A 13,052-nucleotide genomic window follows, 5' to 3' on the forward strand; every position below is an offset into this window, starting at 1 on the left:
CCCCATTATCCTCTATGCATAACTTAAGGTATAAAAACTACTTTGGAAAATAAAGTGTGGGCCTTGTTCACCGAAACTTGGTCTCCCCATGTCGTTCTTTCTCTCACCTTCCGGCTGAATTCTTGAGCGTGGAGGCTCGTCAAGCCTACTAATTATGCCTGGGCTTCTAAGATCTGACTGGGGAGGCCTTAGTGTCTCCTCTCCTTCAGGAGAACGGGAGGACGCCTGCGAACTATGTAGGTGATGTAAATTCCTTATTTTGGAATTTTATTAGTTTTCCACGTAAACCAAGTTATTCAGCCTCTTTTCTCCACTGAATTTTCTCACTGAGCTATCCTTATTTAACCACTCTTTATATCTCTAATTCTGTCGTATCCTGATCGCCGAAGCCGTCTCCCCTTCGCAATCCCTGACTCCACTGGGGCTGGACCCCGGCAGGACCTCTTATGATTTACTCCTTTTAAAATATGTTTTCTGCCATGCATCTGCAAATAGAAATAAATTCCCCCAATATGTTATTAATTTTATTTATATTTCTCAGTAGATAAAATGACATCAAGCTGTACACTTAAGATTTATGCTCTTTATGTACCATAGAAACAGACAGGCAGCCCCTGATGTGCTGGAGCTGCTCAGGTCCCTTCAGCTACATCTTGGTGTTTTCCTGTTGAGTTTCAGTGACCTCACTTCCCCTGGTGGCTCAGATGGTAAAGAATCTGCTTGCAATGTGGGAGACCTGGGTTTGATCCCTGGGTTGGGAAGACCTCCTGGAGAAGGACATGACAATCCACTTCACTTCAGTAGTCTTGCCTGGAGAATCCCGTGGACAGAGGAGCCTGGCAGGCTACAGTCCATAGGATTGCAAAGAGTCAGACATGACTGAAGTGACTTAGCAACAGCAGGCAACTCTGTGACTCCAATGGGTCAAGACAAAAACAAGATCATCTGTAATAATACTGAAACAGATAAAACAGGAACATTTTTCAAACTACAAAATGCCAAACATGTTCCTGGATAATAGGAATGACTACTATTTCTTTACCAATTGCAATTTTAACCTTGCTTTATTCTGCCCCCACCCCCAGAGATAAGATTTATTAATATATTTAGGCATAAACAACAAGGTCCGATTGTATGGCACAGGGAACTATATTCAATATCCTGTAGTAAACCACAATGGAAAAGAATATGAAAAAGAACACATATGTGTATGTGTGTGTATATATATATCTGACTCACTTTGCTGTGCACCAGAAACTAACATAACATTGTAAATCAACTATACTTCAATTCTTTAAAAAAAGTTAGCCCTAATTCCTGACTACATCCAACCCAGAACAAAGCCTCACTTCTTAAACCTTCTCTAAATCAATAAACACGAGAACAAGCCTTCTAGCACCTTCTTGTGGACACACCCCCATGGTTCCCAATGATGTGTTCTTTGCTGCAACGAACAGTAAACCCAACTTGTTCTTTTACAGGAATGTTCCTGGTGGTGGTGTTTGGCTGGAGGACGTCCACCTGTACAAGTATATGAATCTTAACAATAAAAATATTTTTTTAGGGTTCAGTTTTTCAACTGACTGATCAGAAGCTAAGTTAACTGCAACACTAAGGAAGTTGTGAAGTGAAAGTCACTCAGTCATATCTGACTCTTTGCGACCCCCATGGACTGTAGCCCACCAGGTTCCTCTGTCCATGGAATTCTCCAGGCCTGAATAGTGGAGTGGGTAGCCATTCCATTCCCCAGGGGATCTTCCCAACCCAAGGATCAAACAACCCAGGTCTTCCACATTGCAGGCAGATTCTTTACCATCTGAGCCACCAGAGAATATTTATTTATTTAATCAGAGCCTTAAGATCATCTGTAACAGTTTTTTTTCATCTGTAACAATTTTTTCAATCAATTAAAACAGGATATAGTTAATTCTCAGCTTTGCTGATACATCTGCCATTAACAGGATATTTTGTTGTTGTTCAGTGACCAAGTCCTGTCTGACTCTTTGTAACCCCATGGATTGCAGCGTCCCAGGCTTCCCTGTCCTTCAGTATCTTCCAGAGTTTGCTCAAGCTCTTGTCCATTGAGTTGGTAATTCTATGTAACCATTTCATCCTCTGCCACCCCCTTATCTTTTTGCCTTCAATCTTTCCCAGCATCAGGGTCTTTTCCAATGAGTCCACTCTTTGCAGCAGGTGGCCAGTATATTGGAGCTTCAGCATCAGTCCTTCCACTGAATATTCAGGGTTGATTTTCTTTAGGATTAGGCTGCACAAATCGGTCCTTTATTCTTTTTCAAAATCCACTATTTCCCTTAATGTAACATTCTGAAGGAGATCAGCCCTGGGATTTCTTTGGAAGGAATGATGCTAAAGCTGAAACTCCAGTACTTTGGCCACCTCATGCAAACAGTTGACTCATTGGAAAAGACTCTGATGCTGGGAGGGATTGGGGGCAGGAGGAGAAGGGGACGACAGAAGATGAGATGGCTGGATGGCATCACTGACTCGATGGATGTGAGTCTCAGTGAACTCTGGGAGTTGGACAGGGAGGCCTGGCGTGCTGCAATTCATGGGGTCACAAAGAGTCGGACACGACTGAGCGACTGATCTGATCTCATCTCATCTATATGCAGTCTACAATGTGTTGCAACAGGTGGAAGGCATTACAAAAGGCCTACCAGAACTGTCTAGCAGTGTGAACAACCACCATTATTTGGGGTCTAGAATGGCTGTGTGCAACATATAGGACTCTCCCCCACCACAGACATCAATAACAACCAAGGAATCCACTTCACCAGGCATGCTGTTCAGAAATGGGCTGATAAAAAATGACTTTCGTTGGCATTTCCACCTACCTTACCATGCCATTGCTGCTGGGCTCATGGAAAGGATAAAGGGACTCCTTAACAATTGAGATGGAAGCCCATGCTCTCAACGTGTGGACCAGAAACTAACTCAAGCCCTACAAACTATAACTTCAACATCCCAGGAACTATCATCACTGAGCCCAAGCCATTTGAACACTGAGACAACTAGTCAACACAATCTGAATTCAACTGTTGCTCACCGGAAGACAGTAGCAACTATTGATCAGGACACTAATTCACTTTTGCCCTTACCACTGGATCTACCTCCAGGGGAACATGTTATAAAATGGCCCTGGGACTGGCAGGTAAGGCCTGGGTGGTTAGGGTTTGCCGTCTTGTGGGGGATAGGATTAGAAAGGAACTGAATGGGACTTCTTTGGTGGTCCAGTGGCTAAGACTCCATGCTCCCATGCCAGGGTTCAACCCCTGGTCAGGGAACTAGATCCCATATGCCGCAACTAAGACATAACACAGTCAAGTATTTTTTAAAAGATAAGAAAGGGACTGACAGATTTTACCGGTCTCCTGCCGGCCCACCTAAAACTATTAAAGTAGTTACCCAGGAGAATGCACTGTCTTACTGGAGACTGCATCATCTTATTAACCTTGTGGTTGGTTCGTACACAGCCTGTATTGGGCACTGGCAATGGAGCCGAGGGGTGGACTAGTGGAATGGTAATGCAAGGCCGGACAAAAGCCACAGGCAGGGGTGATGTTACCTCACAATGAATGTTCTTTCTGCTGGATTTTGCTTAATGGTCATAATCGTCCCTGGGTGGTGCCTGTTAAATGCCTTACACTTTATCCCTAGTCTGAGGGGAGGGTGTTTGTGGACTGGGCAGCGATGGCGGCCTCATTGTGAAGTAAAACTGACTGCTGGATCTACAGCCAGACGCTGTCAGCAACCACCTCTGGACTTCTGTGAAAAACTGACCCTCTAAGCATCTGGCTACAAAGTTTGTGCACCTCGTGGACTCTTGAGACTCTAACTGCTGTGGTTATCACAGAAAAAAAGTGAAAGTGTTAGTTGCTCAGTCATGTCTGATTCTTTGCGACGCCATGGGCTGTAGCCTGCCAGGCTCCTCTGTCCATGGAACTCTCCAGGCAAGAATACTGGAGTGGATAGCCATTCCTTTCTCCAGGGGATCTTCCCGACTCAGAGATCAAACCCAGGTCTCCCACCTTGCAGGCAGATTCTCTACCATCTGAGCTATGAGCAAAATATCAGAATTATTTTTTATTGAGGTATAGTTGATTTACAATGTTTATTTCTGTACAGCAGTGATTCATACTTTTTAATATTCTTTTCCATTATGGTTTATCATAGGATATTGAATATCCTGTGCTACACAGTAGGACCCTGTGTTACACAGTAGGACCTTGTTGTTTATCCATTCTGTATATACCAGTTTGTATCCGCTAATCCCAAACTCCCAATCCAACCCACTCTCACCTCTCTCCCCCTGGGCAACCACCAGTCTACAATCATTTCTTAACATTTATTACAACTTTTATTATAACTCAATATAAGAAATTGTAGAGAAAGTATAGATAAAATTTAGTAATCATTTCCCTCTTTTATTTTTTTTCATTTCCCTCTTTTAAAAAATGCTTAAATTTTTGTTGTACATTGTCCTCCTACGGGTTGACTGGTTTAGTTATGACCGATTTAATTTGTTGCATAATATATGTGTACATCAAAGTATGTATTTCTGAAGCATGGGCAAAGGTGGAATCTGATGGTGGTGATTATTCCAAATGCTGTGAATGTCTACAGATGCACAATTAATGGACAATCTCATAGCAATTGAGTATCATTTGCTGTTAACAGTTTACTATTTTTGATGGATAAGTTAAGTGTCTAGTTTTCAATGTGCAAACACTACATTTACACATTACAGTTTCTACAATCTGACAGGCCAGGTCATGAACCATTTTATTTCAGATTAAAAGAAAAAAAACAAACACCACCACCCTGTTTTCTTTTAATGGGCTGCTAGATTTGATTTGCTATTTTAATTGGAACATTCATATACCATGAGTACACTGGATTATTTTTGTAGCTGATTGGACCTGGATGCTGCCCTTTTCCAAATTTGGTACAGGGGTTATGCTAGCCTCATAGCTGATACTCTTTATAAAATCTTGAAGAGTTAGATTTTATCTGTAAGTTACTCTAGTACTAGAGGAATAAAATGCTGTAGCGCTTTCATCAGTTTTTTTCTTGGTTCTTCCTATATTCAGGAAAATACGACTTTTCCTGGACTTCAGACATACTATAAAAAAACTGAATATATGCATACACTGTAAATGCTGAATGTAAACAAGCATTTCCTACATCTTGTCAAAGTTGTATACATATACACATACATATGTTTAAGAAAATACTTAGGAAAATAATGTTTTCCCCATAATTTCACATATACTATAAAAAGCTAAATGTAAACATTTTCTGAACATTTATATGAAGCATTCTGAATATTTGAATATCTGAAAAAAATCTGAAATCAGTCCTGAATATTCCTTGGAAGGACCAGTGCTAAAGCTCCAATACCTTGGCCACCTGACGCAGAGAACTGACTTATTGGAAAAGACCCTGATGCTGGGAAAGATTGAGGGCAGGAGAAGGGGATGACAGAGGATGGGATGACAGAGGTTGGATGGCATCACCAACTGGATGGATATGAGTTTGAGCAAGCTGTGGGGCTTGGTGATGGACAGGGAAGCCTGGTGTGCTGCAGTCCATGGGGTTGCAAAGAGGTGGACACGACTGAGTGAGCGACTGAACTGATACTTTTTTTTACTAATTAAAGTTGAATAAACATGTGTATGTATATATACTATATGTGAAAATACTTTTCCCAGTACTCAGATATACAAAGTTGAATATAAATGTTTAACAGAGAGGCATGGAATTTATTTCACATACAACCAAGCATAGAGCAGTTCTGAATTGTTTCATCAGCTCTACAGTGTCAAACACACAAGCAATTCTATCGCCTGTGCCAGTCTCGGCTTCTTGCGTTCTCTGGTTCATCAGCTCTACAGTGTCAAACACACAAGCAATTCTATCGCCTGTGCCAGTCTTGGCTTCTTGCGTTGTCTGGTTGTAAAGCAGCCACAATCCCAGATATCACACAGAGATGTGTCCTGTGTAAGGGAAGACCATTTCCTCCTATTTTGTTAAGTAAAGAATATTTAACTGAAGCTCACTTGCAGTCTTTTGCTTAGACCTTCGGTGGTCAGCACTGCTACACGTATGTGTACTGTACTGTCACTTCAGTCCTGACTCTTTGCAACCCCATGGACTGTAGCCCGCCAAGCTCTTCTGTCCATGGGATTCTCCAGGCAAGAATACTGGAGTGGGCTGCCATGCCCTACCCAGGGGGTCTTCAGGCAGGTTCTTTACCACTAGCACCGCCTGGGAAGCCCACTACGCATATGCTCAGTTGCAAGCAATTAGGAGAGCAAGCGTCTGGCATTTAGATTTAGGTGGGCAGCAGGCATCTAGAAAAGGGAGACTGGTTAATACCAGTGGGTAGGCAACCAACAGTGTCTGCCAAAATACTGCCTTATTTCTTGATCTCTTTAATTGCTTCTTTTTTGGTGTGAACCATTTAAAAAGTCTATTAAATTTGTTACAATACTGCTTCTGTTTTATGTTTTTTTTTTTAATGTTTTTTATGTTGATTTTTTGGCCATGAGGCATGTGGGATCTTAGCTCACCGACCAGGGATTGGACTGGCACCCTCTGTGTTGGAAGGCTAAGTCTCAACCACTGGACCACCAGGTGAGGTCCCTTTGGTCTTCATTTCTGCAGTTATACCTACTTTCTCACTTATGATGCTTGAATTTTTTCTGTCCAGGGTGCAATTTCTTTCACTTCAAAGTTTTCAAAGTTGTCTTTTGGGTTTTGCACTTATTTTGCTAGAGCACCTCAAGAGACTACAGCTGGATGCTTGTTGAGCAAGTGAATGCACTCGCTCATTCCTCTGGTCAACAAACGTTTACTGAGAACCTCTTAGCAGTGGACTAAGTATAATAAAGTGAGAATGAATCCTGGCTTTTAATTGTCCCCATTTTCTATACATACATTGAAAGAAGTTAAATTCCCTGAATAAAGCTTTGGTTGCATCCTACGAATTTTAACATTGTCTCTTTGTCATTCATTTGCCGAATGATAATTTGACTTCCTTTTTAATGTGAAACTTATATAGGTATCTTAAATCTCCTTGTAGAGAAATGGATTTTGTCTGAGGCTTTATTTTCTAATTCACTAGAATAGAGGTCAAAGATTGTGGCATATGTCTCTTGTTTCTTGGAAGACCTTAAAAAATCATCTAAATATTCTCTCTGACCTTACAGCAGCTCACTTTTATTATATTGGAGTTTCTTACATTATGAATCCCCTAGTGGGGAAAAAGGCAAGCTATGAAAAGCTTCAGTTTTAAAATTTTTCTCCAGAAGGAATTATCTAACACTCTAGAAAGAAAGATGATGTAAGATGTTCATATAGTCACTGTACACTGTAAGGCCTTCCTCTTACAGGATTTCCAATACAAAACTAGGAAAACAAAAAAGAATATAATGCAGCTCTCATTAGGCACACTTTCAATATGAGTCAGATAAGGGATACAATGTATACAATGCTAAGAAATATGATCCTAATATTTCTAATTGGTTAAGTAATTAGCCCTATAAGAAATGAGAAATAATGGTGAAGTAAACAGTAAATGCGGAGAAGGCAATGGCACCCCACTCCAGTACTCTTGCCTGGAAAATCCCATGGACTGAGGAGCCTGGTAGGCTGCAGTCCATGGGGTCGCAGAGTCGGGACACAACTGAGCGACTTCCCTTTCACTTTTCACTTTCATGCATTGGAGAAGGAAATGGCAACCCACTCCAGTGTTCTTGACTGGAGAATCCCAGGGACGGGGGTGGGGGCCTCATGGGCTGCGGTCTCTGGGGTCGCACAGGGTCGGACACGACTGAAGCGACTTAGCAGCAGCAGCAGCAGCAAACAGTAAATGTTGGTTAAATCCTTTCCCACTCTGATTTGGTTCAGGTTAATTTTAGCAGATAGATGTTTCATCTATATGATATTTGTATTGTGACACTTGATTTCTCATTAAGGCTAATAACCCTTCATGTTCAGAAAAGTTAGAATGATTTCTGTGTCTAACATTTTCACTACCTTCCTAAGTCTGCCCACTTGGCTTATCTTCATGGAATTTTTCACTTTTTAAATGAACTCTGATGTCTAATAAATTTTGAAATACAGATACACCCCTCCCAATTCCTAACATTTATAAGATTTCTCATCAGTAATACATGTCAAGGGGCGGCGAATGAGAGCACCAGGCTGTGACGGCGCAGGAGCAGCCGAGAAGAGTTATCCCATGTCCGAGGTCAGGGGCGGCGGCTGAGAGGAGCAACCCCATGTCCAAGGAGTGGTGGCTGCGCAGGTGCAGGAGGGCCGAGAGGAGCTACTCCACGTTCAAGGTCAGGAGGGGCAACCTCGTCCAAGGTAGGAGCAGCAGCTGTGCTTTGCTGGAGCAGTGGTGAAGAGATATCCCACATCCAAAGTAAAAGAAACCCAAGACAGTAGGTGTTGCAAGAGGGCATCAGAGGGCAGACACATTGAAACCATAATCACAGTAAACTAGTCAATCTGATCACATTGACCACAGCCTTGTCTAATTCAATGAAACTAAGCCATGCCGTGTGGGGCCACTCAAGATGGATGGGTCATGGTGGAGAGGTCTGACAGAATGTGGTCCACTGGAGAGGGGAATGGCAAAGCCCTTCAGTATTCTTGCCTTGAGAACCCCATGAACAGTATGAAAAGGCAAAATGATAGGATACTGAAAGAGGAACTCCCCAGGTCGGTAAGTTCCCAATATGCTACTGGAGATCAGTGGAGAAGTAACTCCAGAAAGAATGAAGGGATGGAGCCAAAGCAAAAACAATACCCAGTTGTGGCACCAACTTGATGGACATGAGCTTGGGTAAACTCCGGGAGTTGGTGATAGACAGGGAGGCCTGGCATGCTGCGACTCATGGGGTCACAGAGTCAGACACGACTGAGCAACTGAACTGAACTGAATACATATCAAATTCTGGCCCTTAATTGAAGGCCTCATATCCACAGTAGTGTGATATTAAGCTGTTGTCCTTAAATGCTTTTCCACATTCCTGACAATTACATAGGCTTTTGTTTTATTAGCACACAAATTTCCAGATGTCAATTTTTTTTTTTTTTTAGTTCTACCTGTTTATTGCTAGGCAATGGCACCCCACTCCAGTACTCTTGCCTGGAAAATCCCATGTATGGAGGAGCCTGGAGGGCTGCAGTCCATGGGGGTTGCTGAGGGTCGGACACGACTGAGCGACTTCACTTTCTCTTTTCACTTTCATGCATTGGAGAAGGAAATGGCAACCCACTCCAGTGTTCTTGCCTGGAGAATCCCAGGGACAGGGGAGCCTGGTGGGCTGCCGTCTCTGGGGTCACACAGAGTCGGACATGACTGAAGTGACTTAGCATAGCATAGCATCTCCCTCCAACCCCTCATGCGTGCATGCTCTGGTCATGTGACACCATGGACTGCAGCCCACTAGGCTCTTCTGTCCATAGAATTTTCCAAGGAAGAATACTGGAGTGGGTTGCCATTTCCTTCTCCCAGATGTCAAATTTTGAGGTTTCCCATGTCTTCACTCACTCCTCTGTCCTGCAGGTGTGAGCCACGAATAAAGGCCTTCCCACATTGCTCACATTCATAGGGTTTCTCACCAGTATGAATTTTCTGGTGTCGACTAAGCTCTGAGCCACGGCCAAAGGCCTTCCCACATTCCTTACATTCATAGGGTTTTTCACCACTATGATTTCTCTCATGATGAGTAAGTTCTGATCGTTGAATAAAAGCCTTCCCACATTCCTTACATTTATGGGGTCTCTCACCAGCGTGAATTTTTTGATGCCGGATAAGTTCTGTGCTACAAGTAAAGGCCATTTCACATTCCTTGCATTTATAAGGTTTCTCACCCATGTGAGCTCTCTGATGTCTGGTAAGCTCTCTGATGTCTTTCCCACATTGCTTACACTTGTATGGTTTCTCCCCTGTATGAACACTCTGATGTCGGACAAGATGTGAATCGGAGATAAAACCTTTCCCCCATTCCCTACATTTATGAGGTTTCTCGCCAGTATGAATTCTTTGATGTAGGTTCAGTTGTGAGGCACAACTGTACACCTTCCCACATTCCTTACATTCATAGCGTCTTTCCCCAGTATGAATTATCTGATGAAGACTAAGTTGTATGTCATAGCGAAAAGCTTTCCCACAGTCCTTACACTTATGGGGTTTCTCACCAGTATGGATTCTCTGATGTCGAAGAAGGTGTGAGGGACGGGTAAAGGCTTTCCCACACTCCTTACATTCGTAGTATTTCTCATTGGTATGAATCCTCTGATGTAAATTCAGCTGTGAGGTAGATGGAAAGGCCTTTCCACATTCCGTACACGTAAAGGGTTTCTCACCTATGTGAATCTTTTGGTGTTTACTAAGTTGTGAGGTAGAATGAAAGGCTTTCCCACATTCCTTACATTTATGAGGTTTCTCAGCAGTATTAATGCTCTGAGATCTCATCATCTGAGAGTCATGAATAAAGTCACCTTCCTTATTTTCATTACTTTTTTGGCTTTCATGAATTCTCTGATGCTTCATCAAGTCTGACCTACTATTAAAGGCTTTCTCACATTCTCCACATTTAGAGTCTTTCTCCTTATTATGACTTCTTTCATGTTGACTCTGGTGTGGCTAGGACCTGGAAGTCCTACATTCCTTGGATTCACAGGATTTTGCTCCAGTAGGAGCTGTCTGAGGTGCTCTAGGATCTGTGTGCTGAATGGAAGTGGATCTTTCTTCAAAAGTTATTATGGCTTGTCTGAAATGTTCTTTTGGTAGCCTTTCCAAGTGGCATCTGACTTCTCTGGTATATCTGACTCTAGGACACTCAAGATTAGAGCTTATAAGTCTCTTTGTTATCTCCAGTTGCAATGACTTAATTTCATAACTGTCCTCCTTTAAAGATAAAGTCTTGGCTTCTCTTCTAGATTTCCAGTCTGTAAGATAACAAAGAAAAGAGTATTTTCTTGTTGCAGGAGAAAGGAAAGTTCTAAGGCAGAAACAACAAACTAAAAATAGTGAATAGTTAAAACTGCTCTTAACACTGCGTTACAATTTGAAAAAAAAAAATGATGGGAGGGGAATAAGAATAGAGAAAATGAGGGCAGCTTATGAAGGAAGTGATTTTTTAAATGTTTATTTGGCTATGCCAGGTCTTAGTAGTAGCATGTGAACTCTTTCGTTGCGGCATGTGGGATCAAGTTCCCTGACCAGTGATTGAACCCAGGCCCCCTGCATTGGAAGCACCGGAGTCTTAGTCCTGCACCATCAGGGAAGTCCCAAGGAAGTGACTTTTCACTTCTGGTGGAATCAGCTGGGGAACTTGTTAAAAATACAATGTCCAGGACCTCCCAGGTGGTCTACCAGTTAAGACTCAGCACTCCCAACCCAGGGTGTCTGGGTTAGATCCCTCATTGGGGAACTAGATCCCACATGCCACATCCAGCAGTTGGTAACTAAAGACTGAAGATCTTATGTGCCACAACTAAGATCCAACATAACCAAATAAATAAATTATAAATATATTTTTTAAAAATATGTCATGTCCAGGAACCAACCAACTAAATAAGAATCTAAAGGAGTAGGACATTATCTAACAGCAAGTCCTCTCATCTCTAGCCCCAGATTTTGATTACTTCTACTAGTATCTCTAGCAGTAATTACCTTGTCCAGAGCCATCCCTCACCAAGATTAACAAAACATTATCCTAGCACAGTATCTCCCTATGGAAATACTATGCTTCCTATGGAAATATTCCATCCCCAACACAGTAGCCAGAGTGCTCTTATTAAAATAAGTTCGATCATGTCATTCTTCTGCTCAAAATCCTCCACTGGATTTTCTTCTCACCCAGAGTAAAAGTCAAAATCCCTCATGATCCACAGGGCCTTTCCAGAACTTGTCCTGCACTACCTCTATGACCTTACTGCTTTATCCCTTCCCATGAGCTGACTATTCTAGCTCCCTGACCAACCAGATGTTCACATTTGCCACGCACACCCTTCCTTCAGAATCTCTGCCTACAAATATCTTCCCTAAGATATCAACATGGCTCTTTCAATTACCTCATTCTAACCTCTATTTAGATGCCAACTTAAGAGACCACTCTTTACAAAACAGGACCTTCATCAGTCTACTTACTGTACTTTTTTGCAGTGTACTTATCATATGTTATTTTATCTTTTCCCCCAACATTATGCTTGAAAGTTTTCATGACACAGAAGAATGAAAAGAACTAGACAGTGAACTCCCATAATCTCATCACCTAGATTCTACAATAAATGTTTGGATCTACTTGCCTTATTATACATCTATCTACCCCTCCAAACATCAAGTCACCTTGTAGACATCAGTATACTTCACCTCTAAACTCAACAGATTATATTTTAACTTGTTTATTTCTGTACTGGCTGTCCACCCTTCACTATACCTGCACAAAATAAATAATAGTTGTCTGCCGAAAGTATGGCTATTGGTATGTTTTTCTATCTCCCTCACTGATTTCTGAGGCAACTCAAAATGTGGGACTCACCGTTTAAATGCAGTGCCTTCCCCCTGCACCTAAAATACGAAATTCACTATGAGACCTGCAAAGTTCTGCAGCATCTGGCCCCCGCTTCCCTCTTCAACTTAATTTTGAGGTACTGTCACCTTCACTCACCATGAGTTCACCACACTGGCCTCCATTCAACTTGCATGTCATGCCAATTACGTTCTCATCTTTCAGGAAACGTTTTTGGCTCCTTTGCATGCTCTCTGTTCCAGGATATCTGCCATGGCCAGCTTCTTTCATTCTAAACATCTTTTTATCCTATATCCTTTTCTTTGCCTTCATAATCTTTTTCTCAATTTTATAATTACGTATTTGCAAGAATACACAGAAGAACTGTACAAAAAAGATCTTCATGTCCCAGATAATCACGATGGTGTGATCACTGACCTAGAGCCAGACATCCTGGAATGTGAAGTCAAGTGGGCCTTAGAAAGCATCACTACGAAC

General features: G+C 42.1%; 1 protein-coding gene across 1 annotated transcript in view; it reads right to left on the reverse strand.

The window, feature by feature from the left end:
• Window positions 1-4,352: 4,352 nt before the first annotated feature.
• Window positions 4,353-13,052, reverse strand: part of LOC101907883 (uncharacterized) — a 53,345-nt gene continuing 44,645 nt past the window's right edge. The window contains 1 exon segment of the mRNA XM_059877313.1: window positions 4,353-10,989. Coding sequence (XP_059733296.1) covers window positions 9,554-10,989 — 1,436 coding nt within the window. The 3' untranslated portion in view covers window positions 4,353-9,553.

Source organism: Bos taurus, chromosome 18 (genome assembly GCF_002263795.3).
Source record: "Bos taurus isolate L1 Dominette 01449 registration number 42190680 breed Hereford chromosome 18, ARS-UCD2.0, whole genome shotgun sequence".
Taxonomy (NCBI): domain Eukaryota; kingdom Metazoa; phylum Chordata; class Mammalia; order Artiodactyla; family Bovidae; genus Bos; species Bos taurus.